At 43.0% G+C, this 17,185-nt stretch overlaps 1 protein-coding gene across 2 annotated transcripts in view; it reads left to right on the top strand.

The window, feature by feature from the left end:
• The first annotated feature begins 13,906 nt into the window (after window positions 1-13,906).
• Window positions 13,907-17,185, top strand: part of ILDR1 (immunoglobulin like domain containing receptor 1) — a 32,679-nt gene continuing 29,400 nt past the window's right edge. The window contains exon 1 of one of the 2 annotated variants that reach the window (XM_080654361.1): window positions 13,907-14,080. In XM_080654361.1, the coding sequence (XP_080510487.1) occupies window positions 14,026-14,080 (55 nt within the window). In that variant the 5' untranslated portion in view covers window positions 13,907-14,025. The remainder of the gene's footprint in view (window positions 14,081-17,185) is intronic. The other variant, XM_080654360.1, reaches the window with a different exon arrangement.

Below are 17,185 nucleotides of genomic sequence, written 5' to 3'. Positions count from 1 at the left end.
AAATTCCTTGTAATATAGTTTCAATAACTGTGTCATATTTTTGTCTGGTTCTGATTATTGCTTTGTCTCTTCAGATTTTTATTTTTCTTTCCATTTTGTATGTGTGCCCCCTCCCCCATCATATGTTGAGGCCCTATTTGGAGATGGAGCCTTTGGGAGTTAATTAGGCTTAGATAAGGTCATAAGGATGGGGCCATTATAATGAGATTAGTGCTCATGTGAGAAGAGACACCAGTAAATATTTCTCTCTCTCTTATCGTATGAAGACATGGGAAGATAGCCATCTGAAAGTTAGGTAGAGAGCTCTCATCAGAACCCAACCAGTCTGGCACCCTGATCTTGGACTTCGCAGCCTCCAGAACTGTGAGAATAAATTTATGCTGTTTAAGCCACCTAGTCAATGGCATTTTGTTATGATAGCCTGAGCACCATATTTCACAATTATTTTTTGTCAAAGTCAGATGTTTTATCCTATCTAATAAAGAGGGAATATGCTAATTGACACTCACGCCATCGCAAAGATGGAGGCACCCACAGCCAATAAGGAGGGAACATGCTAATTGACTGCCACACCCTCAAAGATGGCGGTGCCCACAGCCAATAAGGAGGGAATATGCTAATTGACTGCCCCGCCCTCAAAGATGGCGGTGCCCACAGCCACAAGATGGTGGCACCCAGTCCCCTCAGCCCTGCTGGGGCGTCAAGTATGCGGCAAGGCTGGGCCCGCCCCCAGGTGGGCCTGGCCACTCTGCGCACCTGCCTCCAGAGTCTCCTAGTCCCCTCAGTCACCCAGCTGCCCAGGGCCGCCCGAGGCACAGGCAAGCCTCGGATGGTGGCTACCCAGCCGCCCAGGGCTGCCCGAGGCTCAGGTAACCAGGGTTGGCTGAGGCTTACGCTGCCAGCAGTGGCAGCAGCAGAGGTGTGATGGGGGCATCACCTTCCCCTGATCGCCGGTCGACTTCTGCCCCTGAGGGCTCCTGGACTATGAGAGGCAGGCTGAGGGACCCCCTGCCTCCAGTGCATGAATTTTCATGCACTGGGCCTCTAGTATATATATATTTAGTGGCCAGATTATTATGATCTCTGAACACATAATAATATGGCCACTCAGTGTGCGTGTGTATGTGTGTGTGTGTGTGTGTGTGTGTGTGTGTGTGTGTGTGTATAGCCCGGTGCATGATTTCATGCATGGGTGGGGTCCAGCCAGCCTGGCCAGGGGGAGGGAACATGGGTGGTTGGCCGGCCTGCCTGCTGGTTGAATGCCTGGTCAAGGAGATAATTTGCATATTAGCCTTTTATTATATAAGATATACATTGAGTGGCCAGATTATTATGCATTCAGAGATCATATAATCTGGCCACTCAGTGTGTATATGTGTGTGTGTGTGTGTGTGTGTGTGTGTGTGTGTGTGTGTGTATACACACACATATATAATAGATACTGAGGTAAATATGTTTTATCCTTAAAGATAAGCCTGTTTTTCCTTCTGTTAGGCCACTTTGGGTATTATGTTAATTTTGTCTGGAGTTGAGTTGGGTTTGAATTTTATTCTTGCTATGGCTAACCTTAGTGCACCACAGGCTTCAGCTTTCTCCAGTGACCTTGTGTGGACTGTCTGCCAGAGTGTTTCTCTCAATATCTGCTCTCCACTTGGCTTCATGTCTCTGCTTTGTTTTGAGTCCTTCCTTTGAACTGCTCCCCAGGAAGAATCTGTCTTTTGCATCTTTTGTTGCTGTATTCCATTCTTATTTTTACTTGACACTTTTTAGAGTGGTTATGGGAGTGGGGGTAAGGAAGTCAAAGTTCTCTGGTCTTCTCATTGTTTCAGTTTTAGTCAGACATTGTCAACCTGCTTCTTGTGGGCCTTGACTAGTGTTCTTGCCCCTCCTCCAGATCTAGTGCTGAGTCAGAATCAATTGGGGTAAATTTTTTCTTCTTGTTTTCTTCCCCCAGTGTTGATTGGCTCACACCAATGTTTTTGTTTCCATTATCTCTGCAGATAACGTTTTTTGTTCAACAAGGGAGATAGAATAGATGGGTTTTGGCAGAGTTTTAACAGCAATTTCTAGTTCCCATCATCCAGCCATCCCTGTGAGGAAAATTTCCACAGGATTTTCTCCAATCTTTCTTTGTGAGCTCCTGGTGAGGGTCTCACTGAAAAACCCTGCAAAAAGGTGCAAAACTCCAGGGGCTTCACTAGCCTATATTCAACCTTTAGTCATTTATTATTTTACTAGAGGCCCGGTACATGAATTCGTGCACAGGTGGGGTCCGTTGGCCTGGCCGGTGATCAGGGCTGATTGGGGCAGTATTGCCCAATCCCAGTCAGGGCTGAGAGGGGCTGGCCATCCAGAAAAGGACTGTGGGAAGGCTCCAGGGCATGTCTGGCCTGTCTCACCCAATCCTGATCAGCCAGACCCCATTAGCAAGCTAACCTACTGGTCGGAGCATCTGTCCCCTGGTGGTCAGTGCACATCATAGTGACTGGTCGAGCAGTCGACTAATCTACTGATTGGTCAGACACTTAGCATAGTAGGCTTTTATATATATAGATTCCAGCTGACTCTTGTTACTGGATTATATGGCATCTGGAGGCATCTTCCTCAAGTGCTTGATCTTGTTTTACCATGTAGGATCTTGTCTCTCCTAAATTTTAGATTACATTTTTGTCCTGCCTCCGGAGTCCCCCTGTCCCCTCAGCCCACCAGCCACCCAGGGCTGGCCCGAGACACTTCTGTGACAGAAGTTCTCTTATGGTGTCAAGAATATACATTAGTTTGCAGTTTGTCCAGCACTTTCTTATTGCAAGGGTGGGAATAATTCTCTTTATAGCTCTCTACATCTCTGAAGTAAAACCAGAATTAATCTCTATAATTCTTCAGATGCAATTTTTGGGACTCAACAAAAATAACTAGATACACAAGTTTGCTGAAAATAAAGTCAACATATAAAATCAACTGAATTTCTATATGCCAGCCACAAAAAGTAAAAAGATTAATGATACAATTTACCATCAAACTATATTAAAACCAAAAAGAAGCCCTGATGGTGTGTGACATTTGTACCCCCTGCTCCCCAATAAACTGAAAAAAATTATTGAAAGAAAGTGAATAATATAAAAATACATGGAGGTACACACTAAGTTCAAAAATTGGAAGGTCAATAATATAAAAATGGCAATCCATCCCTCCAATCCTAATTCAGATCCTACCAGATTTTTGTGGAAATTAGTAAGTTGATTATAAAATGTATGTTGAAATGCAAAAGGCTAAGAATAGTCAAGGCATTTGGAAGAAGAAAATGATGTGGAAGGACTTGCTCTGGTAGATATCAAGACTTGTTATAAGGCTATAATAATTAAATGAGTGTGGTATTGGCAAAAGGGTTGGCAAATGAATAGACCAATGGAAGAGAATAGAAAATCCAGAATCAGGTATACACATGTATGTACACTTGACTATGGAAAAGCTGACACTGCTGAGTAGGGAAAGGAATTAATATTCAATAATTGGGCTTGGTCAATTGGATATCCCTATGAAAAAAAGTGAAGCTGATCTTCTTACCTCATACCTCAGTTTTATGTGGACTACAGATCTAAGTGTGAAAAGCAAAATATAATGCTCCTAGAAGACAACAGAGGAGAATATCTTCATAACCCTAGGGAAGGCAAGTATCCTATCTAATAAAGAGGAAATATGCTAATTGACTGTCACACCCTCACAAAGATGGTGGCACCCACAGCCAATAAGGAGGGAATATGCTAATTGATTGCCACACCCTCAAAGATGGTGGCACCCATAGCCACAAAATGGTGGCGCCCAGTCCCCTCAGCCCCGCCAGGGTGGCAGGCACACGGCACGGCCGGGCCCACCCCCAGACAGGTCCAGCCGCTCCACGCGCCTGCCTTCGGAGTCCCCCTGTCCCCTCAGCCCCCCAGCCACCCAGGGCTGGCCCGAGACACAGGCAAGCCGCGGATGGTGGATGCCCAGCCGCCCAGGGCTGCCCAAGGCTCAGGTAATCGAGGCTTGCGCTGCTGGCAGTGGCAACAGCAGAGGTGTGATGGGGGCATCACCTTGCCCTGATCTCCAGGTCACCTCCCGCCCCTGAGGGCTCCCAGACTGTGAGAGGGGGCAGGCTGGGCTGAGGGACCCCCCGCTCCAGTGCATGAATTTTCATGCTCTGGGCCTCTAGTTTCTTAAATAAAATACTAAAACCTTCAGGATATTAAAGGAAAAGATTAACAAGTTAACTTAATTAATATAAATAATAAAAATATCAGTTTACCAAATAATATAGTTAAGAGAGCAAAAAGGCAAGTCACAAATTGAGATATTTTAACCTATATAACGACAAAAGGACCATATCCAGAATACATAAGAAACTCCTACAAATCAATAAGAATATAAACCTGAATAGAAAAATAAGCTAAAGATTCAATCAAAGCCAACAAAAAGATATCCAAAAGTTCACTTATCATACAAAAAAGTGCTCAACTTCATTAATCATCAGATAAATGCAAATTAAACCACAATGCAATACTATCACACACCCACCAGTAGAGCTATAATTGAAAAGGCTGCCAATTTCAAATATTGCTAAGGATGTAGAACAATTAAAACTTTCATGCACTGGTGTTGTGTAAGTAAATTTGGAAAAGTCTTTAGTATTTTCTACTAAGACTAAACATGCTTATTATACTGGTCATCTATTGGTGAATAATAGCAATATTGTTCTAGTGGCTTAAAACAGTACACATATATTTTCTCACTCTGTGGAATTTGACAGTAGCTTATCTCTGTATGGTTTTCAGCTCAGGTTCTCTTATGAGTTTACGGTCAAGATGTTAGTTCCTCTAAAGATTTGATTACAGTTAGAAAATTTCCTCTCAGATGGCTCATTCACATGACTATTGGAAGGAGGACTTAGTTCCTTACCATGTAGACCTCTCCATAGGACTGAGTGTCCTCATGATATTGCAGCTGGCTTCCCCAAGGAAGAAGCTATAATGCCTACACTTGAGGGTCATAGATTTAAGCAACCCCCCCACCCCGCTTTTGAAGGGAGAAGGATCAAAGAATTTATGGGCATATATTAAAAGTACTACACATACCCTATTGACCAAACAATTTGACCTCAGTTGTAGAAGCAAAAATGGGTGAGTGTTCAAACATTTATAAGACTGTTTATAGCATCATCCTATCTAATAAAAGGGTAATATGCAAATTAACCGTCACTCTATCACAAAGCTGGCAGCACCCATAGCCACAAGATGGTGGCGCCCAATCCTCTCAGCCCTGCCAGAGTGCCCCAGTCCCAGGGGAGCAGCCGCTGAGAGCAGGCAGTGTGAGTGGCCTGGTGGAATGCTTGCTTTGTAGCCACAGCAACAAGGCAAGCATTTCACCCCAGGCGCGAGGTCCTCTGGGCAGCGGGCACAGAGTGGCTAGAGCAGGGGCGGGGGGAATGCTGTGTCATCATCCCGGTGACGAGGCAAGTGTTCTGCGCCCAGCCACGGATGGGCCTCTGGGCCACGCAGAGCCTCTGGGCAGCGGGCATGGAGTGGCCAGGCCCCGCAGAGAGTTACTGGCGCACGGATTCATGTGCAGGGCTACTAGTTAGTCATAAGAGCCAAATAGTAGAAACAAATCAAATGTCTATCAACAATAAAATGGATTAATAATTTGAGGTATATTCTAAGAGTGGAATACTATTCAGAAATAAAAATTAATAAACTAAACTACCAATACATGCAAAAGCATAGATGAATCTCACTAACATAATATTGAGAGAAAGAGATAAAATCCAAAAATGTGTACTACATCATTTCTTTTATATAAATGTTAAAAGATTACAAAATTAGTCTATAGTATAAGAAGTCAGGATGGTGGCTACCTTTGGAGAGGAGAAAGGAAGGTATGAATAAGAGGGATACGAGGGGGAGCTTCTGAAATAGTGATACTGCTACATAACTTGCCCAGAGTGGTAGTTGCAAAGGTGTGTTTTACATCATGATAGTTCATTGAGCCATACACCTCTGATTTTTTTCCACTTTTCTTTTTTTTTTTTTAAATAAATCTTTATTCAGATTATTACAATTGTTTCTCTTTTTTCCCCCCATAGCTCCCCTCCACCTGGTTTCCACCCCACCTTCTGCCCTTACCTCCCTCCCACTGTCCTCATCCATAGTTGTATGATTTTTGTCCAGTCTCTTCCTGAACCCCCCCCATACCCCTTTCCCCCTGAGAATTATCAGTCCACTCCCTTTCTATGCCTCTGATTCTATTATATTCACCAGATTATTCCATTCCTCAGGTTTTTAATTCACTTGATTTTTAGGTTCACTTGTTGATAGATATGTATTTGTTGTTCATAATTTTTATCTTTACTTTTTTCTTCTTCCTCTTCTTTAAGAATACCTTTCAGCATTTCATATAATACTGGTTTGGTGGTGATGAACTCCTTTAGCTTTTTCTTATCTGTGAAGCTCTTTATCTTCCCTTCAATTCTGAATGATAGCTTTGCTGGGTAGAGTAATCTTGGTTGTAGGTTCTTGCTATTCATCACTTTGAATATTTCTTGCCACTCCCATGTGGCCTGCATAATTTCTGTTGAGAAATCCGCTGACAGTCGTATGGGTGCTCCCTTGTAGGTAACTAATTATTTTTCTCTTGCTGCTTTTAATATTCTCTCTTTGTCTTTTGCTCTTGGCATTTTAATTATGATGTGTCTTGGTGTGGTCCTTTTTGGATTCCTTTTGTTTGGGGTTCTGTGCACTTCCTGGACTTGTAAGTCTATTTCTTTCACCAGGTGGGGGAAGTTTTCGGTCATTATTTCTTCAAATAGGTTTTCAGTATCTTGCTCTCTCTCTTCTTCTGGCACCCCCATAATTCTGATGTTGGTACGCTTGAAGTTGTCCCAGAGTCTTCTTACACTATCTTCAACTTTTTATATATTTTTTTCTTTTTGCTTTTTCGGTTGAGTGTTTTTTGCTTCTTTGTATTTCAATTCTTTGACTTGATTCTTGTGTTCCTCCAGTCTGTTGTTGGGTCTCTGTATAATATTTTTTATTTCAGTCAGTGTATGTTTAATTTCTAGTTGGTCCTTTTTCATATCTTCGAGAGTCTCGTTTTATTTATCGGCCTTTTCTAGGATATTCTTGAAAAGCCTTATAACCGTGGTTTTGAATTCTATATCCAGTCATTTGTTTTCCTCCATTTCTTTCGTTTGTGATCTGTTTCTTTGACGCTGCATTTTCACTGCTTCTCTGAGTTGGTGGGGTAGAATTGTGTGCTAGGTTTCCTATATGGCCCAGTGGGTCGGCCTCCCCAGTTAACCTGAGGTGGACACTCTTGGTGCACCCCTTTGTGGACTGTGTGTACAGCCTTGTTGTAGTTAAGTCTTGATTGTTGTTGGTATCACTGGGAGGAATTGACCTCCAGGCCAGTTGGCTGTAAGGATCAGCTGTGTCTACACTGGGAGAAGTTCGGTGCTGGAGACAGCCTTATAGGATTAGACTTGCCAAATTGCAATAGCCTCTGTGCTCAGCTTGGATGGGGTGGAGTCTCAGGGCGGAGCAAACAGTCTTGGCTTCCAGTCAGCCTTGCCCTTGCGCGTGTGCACGCCTGCAGACCTCTGCCTTCCCCGGCTCCCGAGTCTCCGCCCGAGAGTCCAGATTCCCCCCACAAGAGCATGGGTCCCCAGGGGCTCGCCTGGAACTGGGGTTCACTGCAGTCAGAACTGGGGCTCAGTGCAGTCAGGAGCTTCTGGCTCCCTTCCACTAGGGAAAGCCTGTGGCAACCTCTGCAGCCTTTGTGCGCACTGGCATGCGCGCGCCTGCAGACCTCTGCCTTCCCCGGCTCCCGAGTCTCTGCCCGAGAGTCCAGATTCCCCCCCGTAAGAGCACGGGTCTTCAGGGGCTCGCCTGGAACTGGGGTTCAGTGCAGTCAGAATTGGGGTTCAGTGCAGTCAGGAGCTTCGGACTCCCTTCTGCTAGGGAAAGCCTGTGGCAACCTCTGCAGCCTTTGTGCACACTGGCGCGCGCGCCTCCAGAACCCTGCCTGCCGGGGCTCCCCCGGGTCTCCCCCGGGTCTCCGAGTCTCCGGGTGCCTTTCTCTCTACCTGACAGTCCAGACTCCCCCTGTATGAGCCTGGGTCCACGGGGTTTCGCCCGGGACTGGGGTTCAGTGCAGTCAGAACTGGGGTTCAGTGCAGTCGTGGGCAGCCAGGCTCTCAGCCACCCTTCCTCTCTGCACGCACAAAGACCCTTTGCTGTACCTCCAATTCTCTGTGAGCTTTTCTCTTTCCTTCTAGTTGTAGAATTTTCACTCAGCCAGCTTTCCTGTGGTTCTGGATGGTGTCCGTTCTGTCTTTTAGTTGTAGTTTTGAAATTGTTGTGCGAGGCAGCAGTTTAGGTGCTTACCTATGCCGCCATCTTGGTTTCTCTACATACACCTCTGATTTGTACAGATTTCAGAATTATCTTATACTTCACATTTGGAAAGTTTAGAAAAGATACCAAGGAAAGAAAAAAGTATTCTGCAGGCAAAAACAAAACAGGCCTGTCTGTGTGCTAAATTTGGATGGCAAGTAGACAGTTTGTAGTATCTGTTATAGACCACATTTGGTAAGTACCGTCTTTGGCAGGCCTTAAAGCATATGTGTTATGATAGACTTTGGTAGTAGCATAAATCTATTCCTGTAGAATTTAGAATTGTCTCAAGTGGGTTCTGGAAAAGACCTCTGGATCGATCATTTGATCCAGTGCTTTTTCAAACCAACATCTGTGACAAAGGCAACCCCTTTGGTACGATGTCACAAAATGCCAGAGCTTCTTAGAACACGGTATTAAAACTACTGATCTAGTCGACATTCCTTGTGTTACAAATAGAGAAAGTGAGACTTAGAGAAACTGCGTCCCTTGTCCTACACAGCTACTAATGTCCTAAGATTAACTTCCATCTGATGGTACCATGAGTCTGTTACACTGTCTTGGTGAAGAAGCCAGAAGAGGGAAGTTACACATCTCAGGAGCGTGGGCTTTGGAATAGAAACTCTCCTGTCACTCGATATAGTGGCAAAGCGAAGTTACCAAAGAGAAACTCAGATAGGAAATATGTTGGAGAACGTTCCATTTAGGGACAACCCTGGGGAAAGCCCTATTTGGTAACAAACCCTTTAACTATCCTTTCAACTCTGGCTGCACATTAGAACCCCCTGGGAACTTTTAAAAAAATACTGCTTCCTGGGCCTCCCCATAGACTAATTTAACCAGGCTTTCTGGAGTGGGCTGGAAAGAACTGGATGTTCTGACCTTTATTGGAGCTTTACTAAGAGGTGTATGGACTGAGTTTATTATCTCAGAGGAGTCTAAACAGCAAACTGTTCTTGCGTTCTTGCCACAAGAAGAAGAAACACCAAAGAATAAGGATACATATGTAATACCTTATCAATAAAGAAAAAATACTGTACATAAAAATAAATGCCTGTAGTGGTAGCAGAAGTTCAGGCTCTCTACCTTTGCTTCTATGACTTCTTCTCTGTGGCTTTAGTCTCAGGAATGCAGCCCCTCACTTGTCCCTGGTTTCTCTTCTTATAATGAAATATTGAGAGAACCAGATTCTTAGGCCTTACAGGACACATGCAATTAAAGTTCTTTGGTTTCATGCATGACTTTAGCAGATCATGGAGTCTCATCCAGTTTCCCAAAAGTGACTTATATATAACATTACACTGGATGTCAGTGGGAATGTCCTGACACAAACATACTTGGTCTGATTCCACACCTACTGCTCACTCTTTTTTTGTCTTAAAAGTATATTTAAGCCCTAGCCGGTTTGGTTCAGTGGATAGAGCGCTGGCCTGCAGACTAAAGGGTCCCGGGTTTGATTCCAGCCAAGGGCACATGCCCAGGTTGTGAGCTCGAGCCCCCCCCACACACACACACCAGTAGGGAGCGTGTAGGAGGCAGCCAATCAATGATTCTCTCTCATCGTTGATGTTTCTCTCTATCTCTCTCCCTTCCTCTCTGAAATCAATAAAAAAATATATTTAAAAAAGTATATTTAATTACAAAATATGCCAGAGGTACAGAAAAGTATATAAAATAGTATAACTAGTACCATTATATCACTTAAATTTAACAGATTTTTCATTTTTAGTGTATTTGTTTCAGATATTAATAAAAAAGGGTACACATTCAGCTAAAGTCCCTCCCGACCCATTGCTCTCCTTTTTCCTCTCAGGAGTAATGACAATCTAAGGTTGGGGAATCCCAGTCTCCTGGTTGTTTTTATACTTTGTTCTGCATATATATGTATCTTCCATAATACAATACAGGGTGTCCCCCAAAAAGGTATACACAACTCAACAGCTAATTTAATAAATGAAATGTATTTTAATGAACGTACCTTTATAATTATTCAAAGTGTATGTATACATTTTGGGGGGACACCCTATATGATACTGGTGGTTTGTTTTTTTGTCATAACATTTGACAAATTTCTGTACATAGTATCTTTTAACTTCTTTATTCATTATATTTTCAATATTCATCCATGCTGTAGATGTTAATTCACTTTAACCATGGCATATTATCTCATTCCATTGATAAGCCCTAGGTTATTTATTTATTCTTCTAAATGAAAAGTTGTTTCCCAGTTTTGCACAAATCGCTTTGCAATGAACATCCTTGCACATGTATCTGTTTGCACAGAGTGAGAACCTCTAGAAGGGAAATCACAAGGTTCTAGGATATGTGCACGTTCAATTTTATGAGGTTTTTCTCAAATTTTTCTCCAAAATAGTTGAGGCAATTTACACTTCTTACATCTTTACCAACATTTGGTTGGCTCAGACTTTTACATCTTAACCAATTTTCCAGATGTGAAATAGCATTTATTGTTTTAAATTTATGATTCCTGGTTACCAGTCAAGTTGGGCATCTTTTAATATCCTTAATAGTTAATCAGATTTCCTCTTATGTGAATTGCCTGTTCATCTCCCTTACCATTGGGTTGTCTCCTACTTACTTTTTGGAAATTTAAAAAATCTTACTGGTTATATTTCTTTTGCTTTTTAAATGCATAGCAAATATCTATTTCTAGTTTGTGACTTGTTTTTTCATTTTGTATATGTTGTCTTTTGTTTGTAGAACTCTTAAATTTAATATAGTCTTATGTATGTCTTCCTTAATGAATTATTCTTTTTGTTTTTATTTAAGAATTTACTCTATTCTTCAAGATCCTATGGGTATTCTATTTGATGTTCTTCTAAAAGCTTAATTTTTTTTCCTTGTAACAGATTTAATCAGTTTGGAATTTTGTTTGTGGTATAAAGAAAAGATATAGGCATACCTCCTTTTACTGTGCTTCGCCTTTTTGTGCTTCACAGATGTTGTGTTTTTTACAAATTGAAGGCAAGACTCACCACCAGCAAAAAGGCATAGAAGCATGGAACAGATAGTTGAATCTCAGAGGCAGGGGTGGGTGAGTGAGAAGAACTTATATGCATATATGCATAATTCATGGACACAGATAATAGTGTGGTGAAGGCCAGGGGCGGGGGGCTGGGGCAGGCTAGAAGGGGTCAATGGGGAAAAGAGTATATAATGCTTTCAACAATAAAGATTTTTTAAAATGACAACAGCGGTACAATAGCCATTGGTTTGAATGAATCAAAATTATTTTAAAATGTGATTAACAGTTCTTATTTTGTACAGCTATTATGGGAATTTAAAAAGATAATGCTTGTAGAACATTGCTTGGTATATAATATATAACTGGTGAAGGAAAAAAAGATGTGTGTAATAGACAAAGGAACATATAAAGTTAACCATAAAGAGTTCACTCCAAGAGAAGCAATGGAAGTAGAAGTTCAACTAAGTGACTCCCAAGAGGAAATAAGAAAATTCTAATTCTCCTGCACTTGGATAACTTTTGTTAAAGTCATGTTTTGGGTTTTTTTGTTGTTGTTGTTGTTCCTATAGAAATCTCCAACTCCTGCCAATTAGGATTTCTCAGAATATGTTCCATGGAACATCTGCCCTGAGATATGTGTGGGGGGAAAAAATTGTGATTCAATAATGCTGTGAAATATTCCCTTGGAAATTGAAATGTACACTAGCACCCTAAGGGTTTGACAAGTCCTTAAGAAGTGTTTAATTTCATTTAATCCAGCATTTCTTTAATTTATTTGATCACAGAGCCTTTTCCCCATATACTATTTATTAACATTCCATGAAACTACTGTTCCATGAAATAAACATGGAGAAATGCTGGCTTCAATGAATATTAAAATGACCTTTATACCAAAGCAAGGGCTGAGGGGCATGAGTGTAGGTGTGGGAAGGAGAGTGTTCATACCTTTTTGGACTGAGATTGAAAATTTACCTACAACAATTCACTAAGCCAGCAACCACACAAATCCCTCAGGGTCACAAACACTCAGACACATACAATGTTCCTGGGAGTATGTGCAGGGTCTCTGAAGAGGGGAAGGAAAGCACCCCTCACTCACATTGCATCTTGCTGCTGCTGTGCTGGGATCCCACAGTGTAAGATCTAAAGGCTCCTAAACATACTGTACCATCTGCCCTTGCCCATGACTTCCTGAATTTACTTCCCATTTTCTGGAAGAGAAGAAACTACAAGAAAAACATTTAAAGCTAAGAGACCCAATTGGGGAACCAGTTGTCAGACCCAGTAGTGGAGGCGGGGGAGGGGAAATGGGAAGAAGGGACTGTGTAGAGTCCTCCAATCAGATTCATGACAAGGGTAATCCTCTGTGGGGAGGTGAGGCAGGGACACCTGTAACATCAGTGAAGAGGACTCTGCAGAGCTGAGCAGGGCAGGGATACACTTAAGAGAAATAATATTGACTTCTAAGGTCAGTGCCCAGAATGGAAACTTCCTGAGGAGCAGAAACCATGTTAAATGCATCTTTATAATTCTTTTGTTGAGGAAAAAGCTGGTGGCTAGGAGGGAGGAGAACTGTGTATGTTACAGAAGGGGAGCATGATGAAAAATCCCTGATAAGGGAGAGGCTTATAAAACGGCTTGCTGTCTGTTTACATTGACTACTGTATGGTGATTTTCCAAATTAACATTGTTGCTTGGTTGGTTCCTAAAGGCAAAGTGAGCCTTCCTCCTACTTTTCTTTTCCCCTCCCTGTGAGTTCCTGCCAAGGAAGAAGTAAATACAAATGATCTCCTCCGTGGCCTGCTGTGAGGAGACCTAGAAGCTCTGACCTTGGGAGGGCTGAGGTCTGTGAGGGGCCGCTGAGTTGCATGCAGGATGGGAAATAGTAAAAAGGAATCTACCAACATTAACAATGCCTGACAGTGGTGGGCGCAGGATTTACTTATTTCCATCAATTTATATTTTTCTAATTTTTCTATAATAAACATCTGTTACTTGTATCATTATCGAAGATTTTTATTTCTCAGTTCATATGCTATATCTTTAGTTTCTAGAAAACCCGAATAGACACAATGTGTAAACTTTACATTAGTGTGTTTTAGTGTGGAAAAAGAAAAAAAAGAATGTTTTCCAAGCACGTGGGAGGGAATGGAAAAACATAGGAAATACTCCCCAGAAAGTTATATTTACAGAATTCTACAAAAAGTGGGGGATACATTATCTAGGGGTAGAAGTGCCCGAGAACTTTGGAGAAACGTGGTAACAGTCTCCATAGGCGGGAGGGTGAGTGGCAGGAGACGCTTCTTGGCGAGGAGGAGAAATACCTGGCAGCCCGCAGGGAGGGCGGCGGCAGGTAGGAAAGTTGGCCGCGGCCCTCGGGGGCGGGGGCGGGGACGGGGCAGGAAACGGCGGCGCGGGGGTGGGAGGCGGAGCCGCGGGGAGCGCCCCAGGTGGGCCTGAGCCGCGCACCTGCTCGCCGCCGGCTGGCCTCCGCCTGCGCCGACCGAGCAAAAGCGGAGGGATCCGGCGGAGGTGCTGCGTCCTGGGGCGGCCGCCGAGGAGGAAGGGCAGTGCCCCAGCCCCAGAACTGAAAGGGGCCAGAGAGTGGCCGGCATGGGCCTCGAGTTCCCCGCACCTTGGCTGCTGCTCTTCACCTGGCTCCCAACAGGTGAGCCGTGGGGAAAGGGGTCCCACCTGGGCCCTAGGAGCCGGAGCCGGCGCTGCCCGCCTTGCAGAGCTGGCCGCCCGCAGGGCAGCCGAGGCCTGGGCCGCGCTCCGGCCGCTCTTGGCAGGGGCGCCAGGAGGTGCGGGACTGGATAGTTTTACCTGTGGGAACCTGTTGTTTTCCTCTCTTATTCGCCCAGGCCCTTCGGAAACAGGTGCAACTGAGAAGGAAACTAGGCTGCCCCTCCTCCAGTCATTAGGCACTTCTTAATCGCTAAAACGGAATTGATAGGTGTCGTAACACCACCTTTACAATTCCTAATTGCTTTTCCCTTTCATCTGACACTTGCTTTTAGGTTTTAGATGTGGTGACAACCATATTGGCCCAGAAATGCATTTATTTCACTCCTGGGGGATTATAATGTGTCCTCAAGTATGTACCGATGTTCGGTATGATTGATTCAGAATGTGTTTTACGGGACTACAACATTCAGCTCTTTGCTAATCTTTTCAGGGTCACTTTTCTACTTTTTTTTTTCTATTCACCGGCTTCCCTGACTTCCCCCTTGCTCAGTATCTCCCCTTCAGGGGCCCAACACTCACCTCTACTCATCTTCAACCTAGAGTCTCTAGGCCAATCCCCTGCCTGCATTGGAAAGCCTGGCTTTGTGTCTGGTCTTTATCTCTTGGGAAGATGACAGAAGTGTGTATCTGCATGAGTGAAACCAGGTAGGAAAGGCTAGCTGAATGTACAGGCTCTTTCAGCCCTTTTCAGTGGGGATGTAGGTGTGATCTTGCAAACCAGAACGTATCATTTTCCCGTTGAAGTCTGCCCTGTTTCATTTTATCGTTTTCTCCCTCTCTTTTAAGAATAACTGCCCTCTTACCTCTTTGTCAATGGGTGGTCAGCTCACTTTGCCCACAGACCAATTTGAGTCTTGTATTTTTTGAGGGAAAAGATGTAATATGAAGGTACAGGCAGAATTCCATTTTTTCAAGCTTAATGGGACATGAAAATCACTCAGATGTAACAAAAACACATTCAGGCAAGATCCTAAAATAATTTAAGCTTAATGCTGAGGGAAGGAGGATTGCAAAAGCGTAGAAAAACTAGAAAATTGGTATCCCTAAGGTCCTCTAGCTTACCACATTTTCTGCAGGATATAGGGTCTACAAATGATGTGAAACGGACAAAACTAGATGTTGGACACCCACAATACACAAGAAAATGAACCAAACCTCACCTAAATCGAAGTGCCTGAAATTCCACCAGGGCAGTCATCAGTTTGACTATGAAAACAAATTCATAAAAATCTCACCATTTTGCACAGTTTTCCCTTCTATGCCTCACATGTATAGCTCAAAGTCCACAGCAACTGAGGATTTATGAAGCTGCTTGAGCTGCCTTTTTAGGAAAATAGAGACCTGCCCCCTCCTCTGCCCCTGGGCACTCCATCCCCAGAGTGCTCCTGAGCTGAAAGGGGCCAGATTTTGTAGCCAGCAGTCATCCAGGTCAATAGGATAAGAAAAGAAGCCTTACAGATAAAAATCCCACTAGGGTATAAACACCAATCCTTAAATCACCAGCATATTGTTTTACAAGCTATTTAGTTTTTATGAAGAATATTGAACAATGAACATTTTTCTAATATAGTGATGATGACCAAAGGGTATATTCTTCTAGTAAGCACATTGCTAAATGGACAGGGACTCCAGAAAATGTTGCTCTGGGTGTTTATGAGCCAGCCTTGAAGTGTATGTAGCCAGGATGCCGAAGTAAAAAAGACTGCTGTGTTTGCCTGGCATTCTTTACATGGAAGGCTACCTGCGTAACACATTTTAAAACCAGAGAATGCTGAATCTGTAAAGTCCTAAGTGAACATCTAATCTCACTTTTATTTCAGAGGTGAGAAATTGAGATTTCAACTGTTTTGATTCCAGCACTTGGAGGGGGAAATGGCTCTTTTAGCAGGCATTTTTCCTGAATATGTGCAGGAAAGGTAAATAAAGATACATTCAACTATTTAATGTGCATTTGGATTTTGCATCCATGATGTTGGTTAACTTACTAAACTGCTAAAAGCCTCCAGTAAACTAGGATGATCATAGCACATAGCTCATAAGGCTTCTGTGAGGATTAAATGAAATGAAGGTTTTAAAGCACTTAATACACAGTGCCTGGAACAGAGTGAGGACTTAATAACAGCCGTGGTGACAATGGCAGTCATGATTTAGAACCACATGGGATTTTATAAAGCTAACTTTAAAGACACAACTTAGGCTTCTCTACTCCTTCACTACAGCTACGAAACTGCAATTAATAGTCAAATGACTGTCAAGTTGGATTTCAGAATCTGCCTTTTGCTAGTTGTAACTTTGAAGGAATCTCCCTTCATCTAGAAAACAGGCAAAATCCCTGACAAGCCCTTTTCCTCCCCCTCCCTTCCCTTCCATCGAAAGACCAATTCTTGTTGGGTTGATGAAGATCAAGCACAGTGTCTACAACATGGTCATCACTCAGGAAATACTGGGTCCCTCCCCACTGCCCTCACTTCTTTATTTTTAAACCAAACTTACTAAAATGTCCCTTAGATCAAACTGGTGAAGATCCGCTTCCTCTCTCACTCCCAGTATCATCTACTAAAGCAGTGTTTTTCAAACGTTTGTGTTTTTTTTCACAGCTCCCAGTAAGAAATACTGCTTACATTATGACATGTAAACACGTATGTAGGATTTCTAAAATAGAAACAAAAATCCTGTTACTATGTTGGATATAAGAATAACAAATTGACATCAAATATTATGTTAATAACATTTAAATTCATAGGAAATATTCCCCAAATTAACAGTATTAAATAGAAAAATCCAATCAGTTGATTTCCTCAAGGTCCACTGCAACTGGGAATAGGAACTTTGGAAACCCCTATACTAGAGTGTGTTCATTTTGTCCATCACCTTGTTCACTTCTGTTTCTAAAGAGGAGTCAACCCGATCCTCTTATTAGCATCCAAGTTTCTGCAGTTGCAAAGTGTGGGCCACTAGTGAAATGATGTCAGATTTGGATACTCGCTGCTTGGTGTGGCTTGGGGCCCCTGACGAAGCCTCTGAG

Source organism: Plecotus auritus, assembly GCF_963455305.1.
Source record: "Plecotus auritus genome assembly, chromosome: 2".
Lineage (NCBI taxonomy): Eukaryota > Metazoa > Chordata > Mammalia > Chiroptera > Vespertilionidae > Plecotus > Plecotus auritus.
This window is presented reverse-complemented; position numbering and strand designations above follow the sequence as displayed.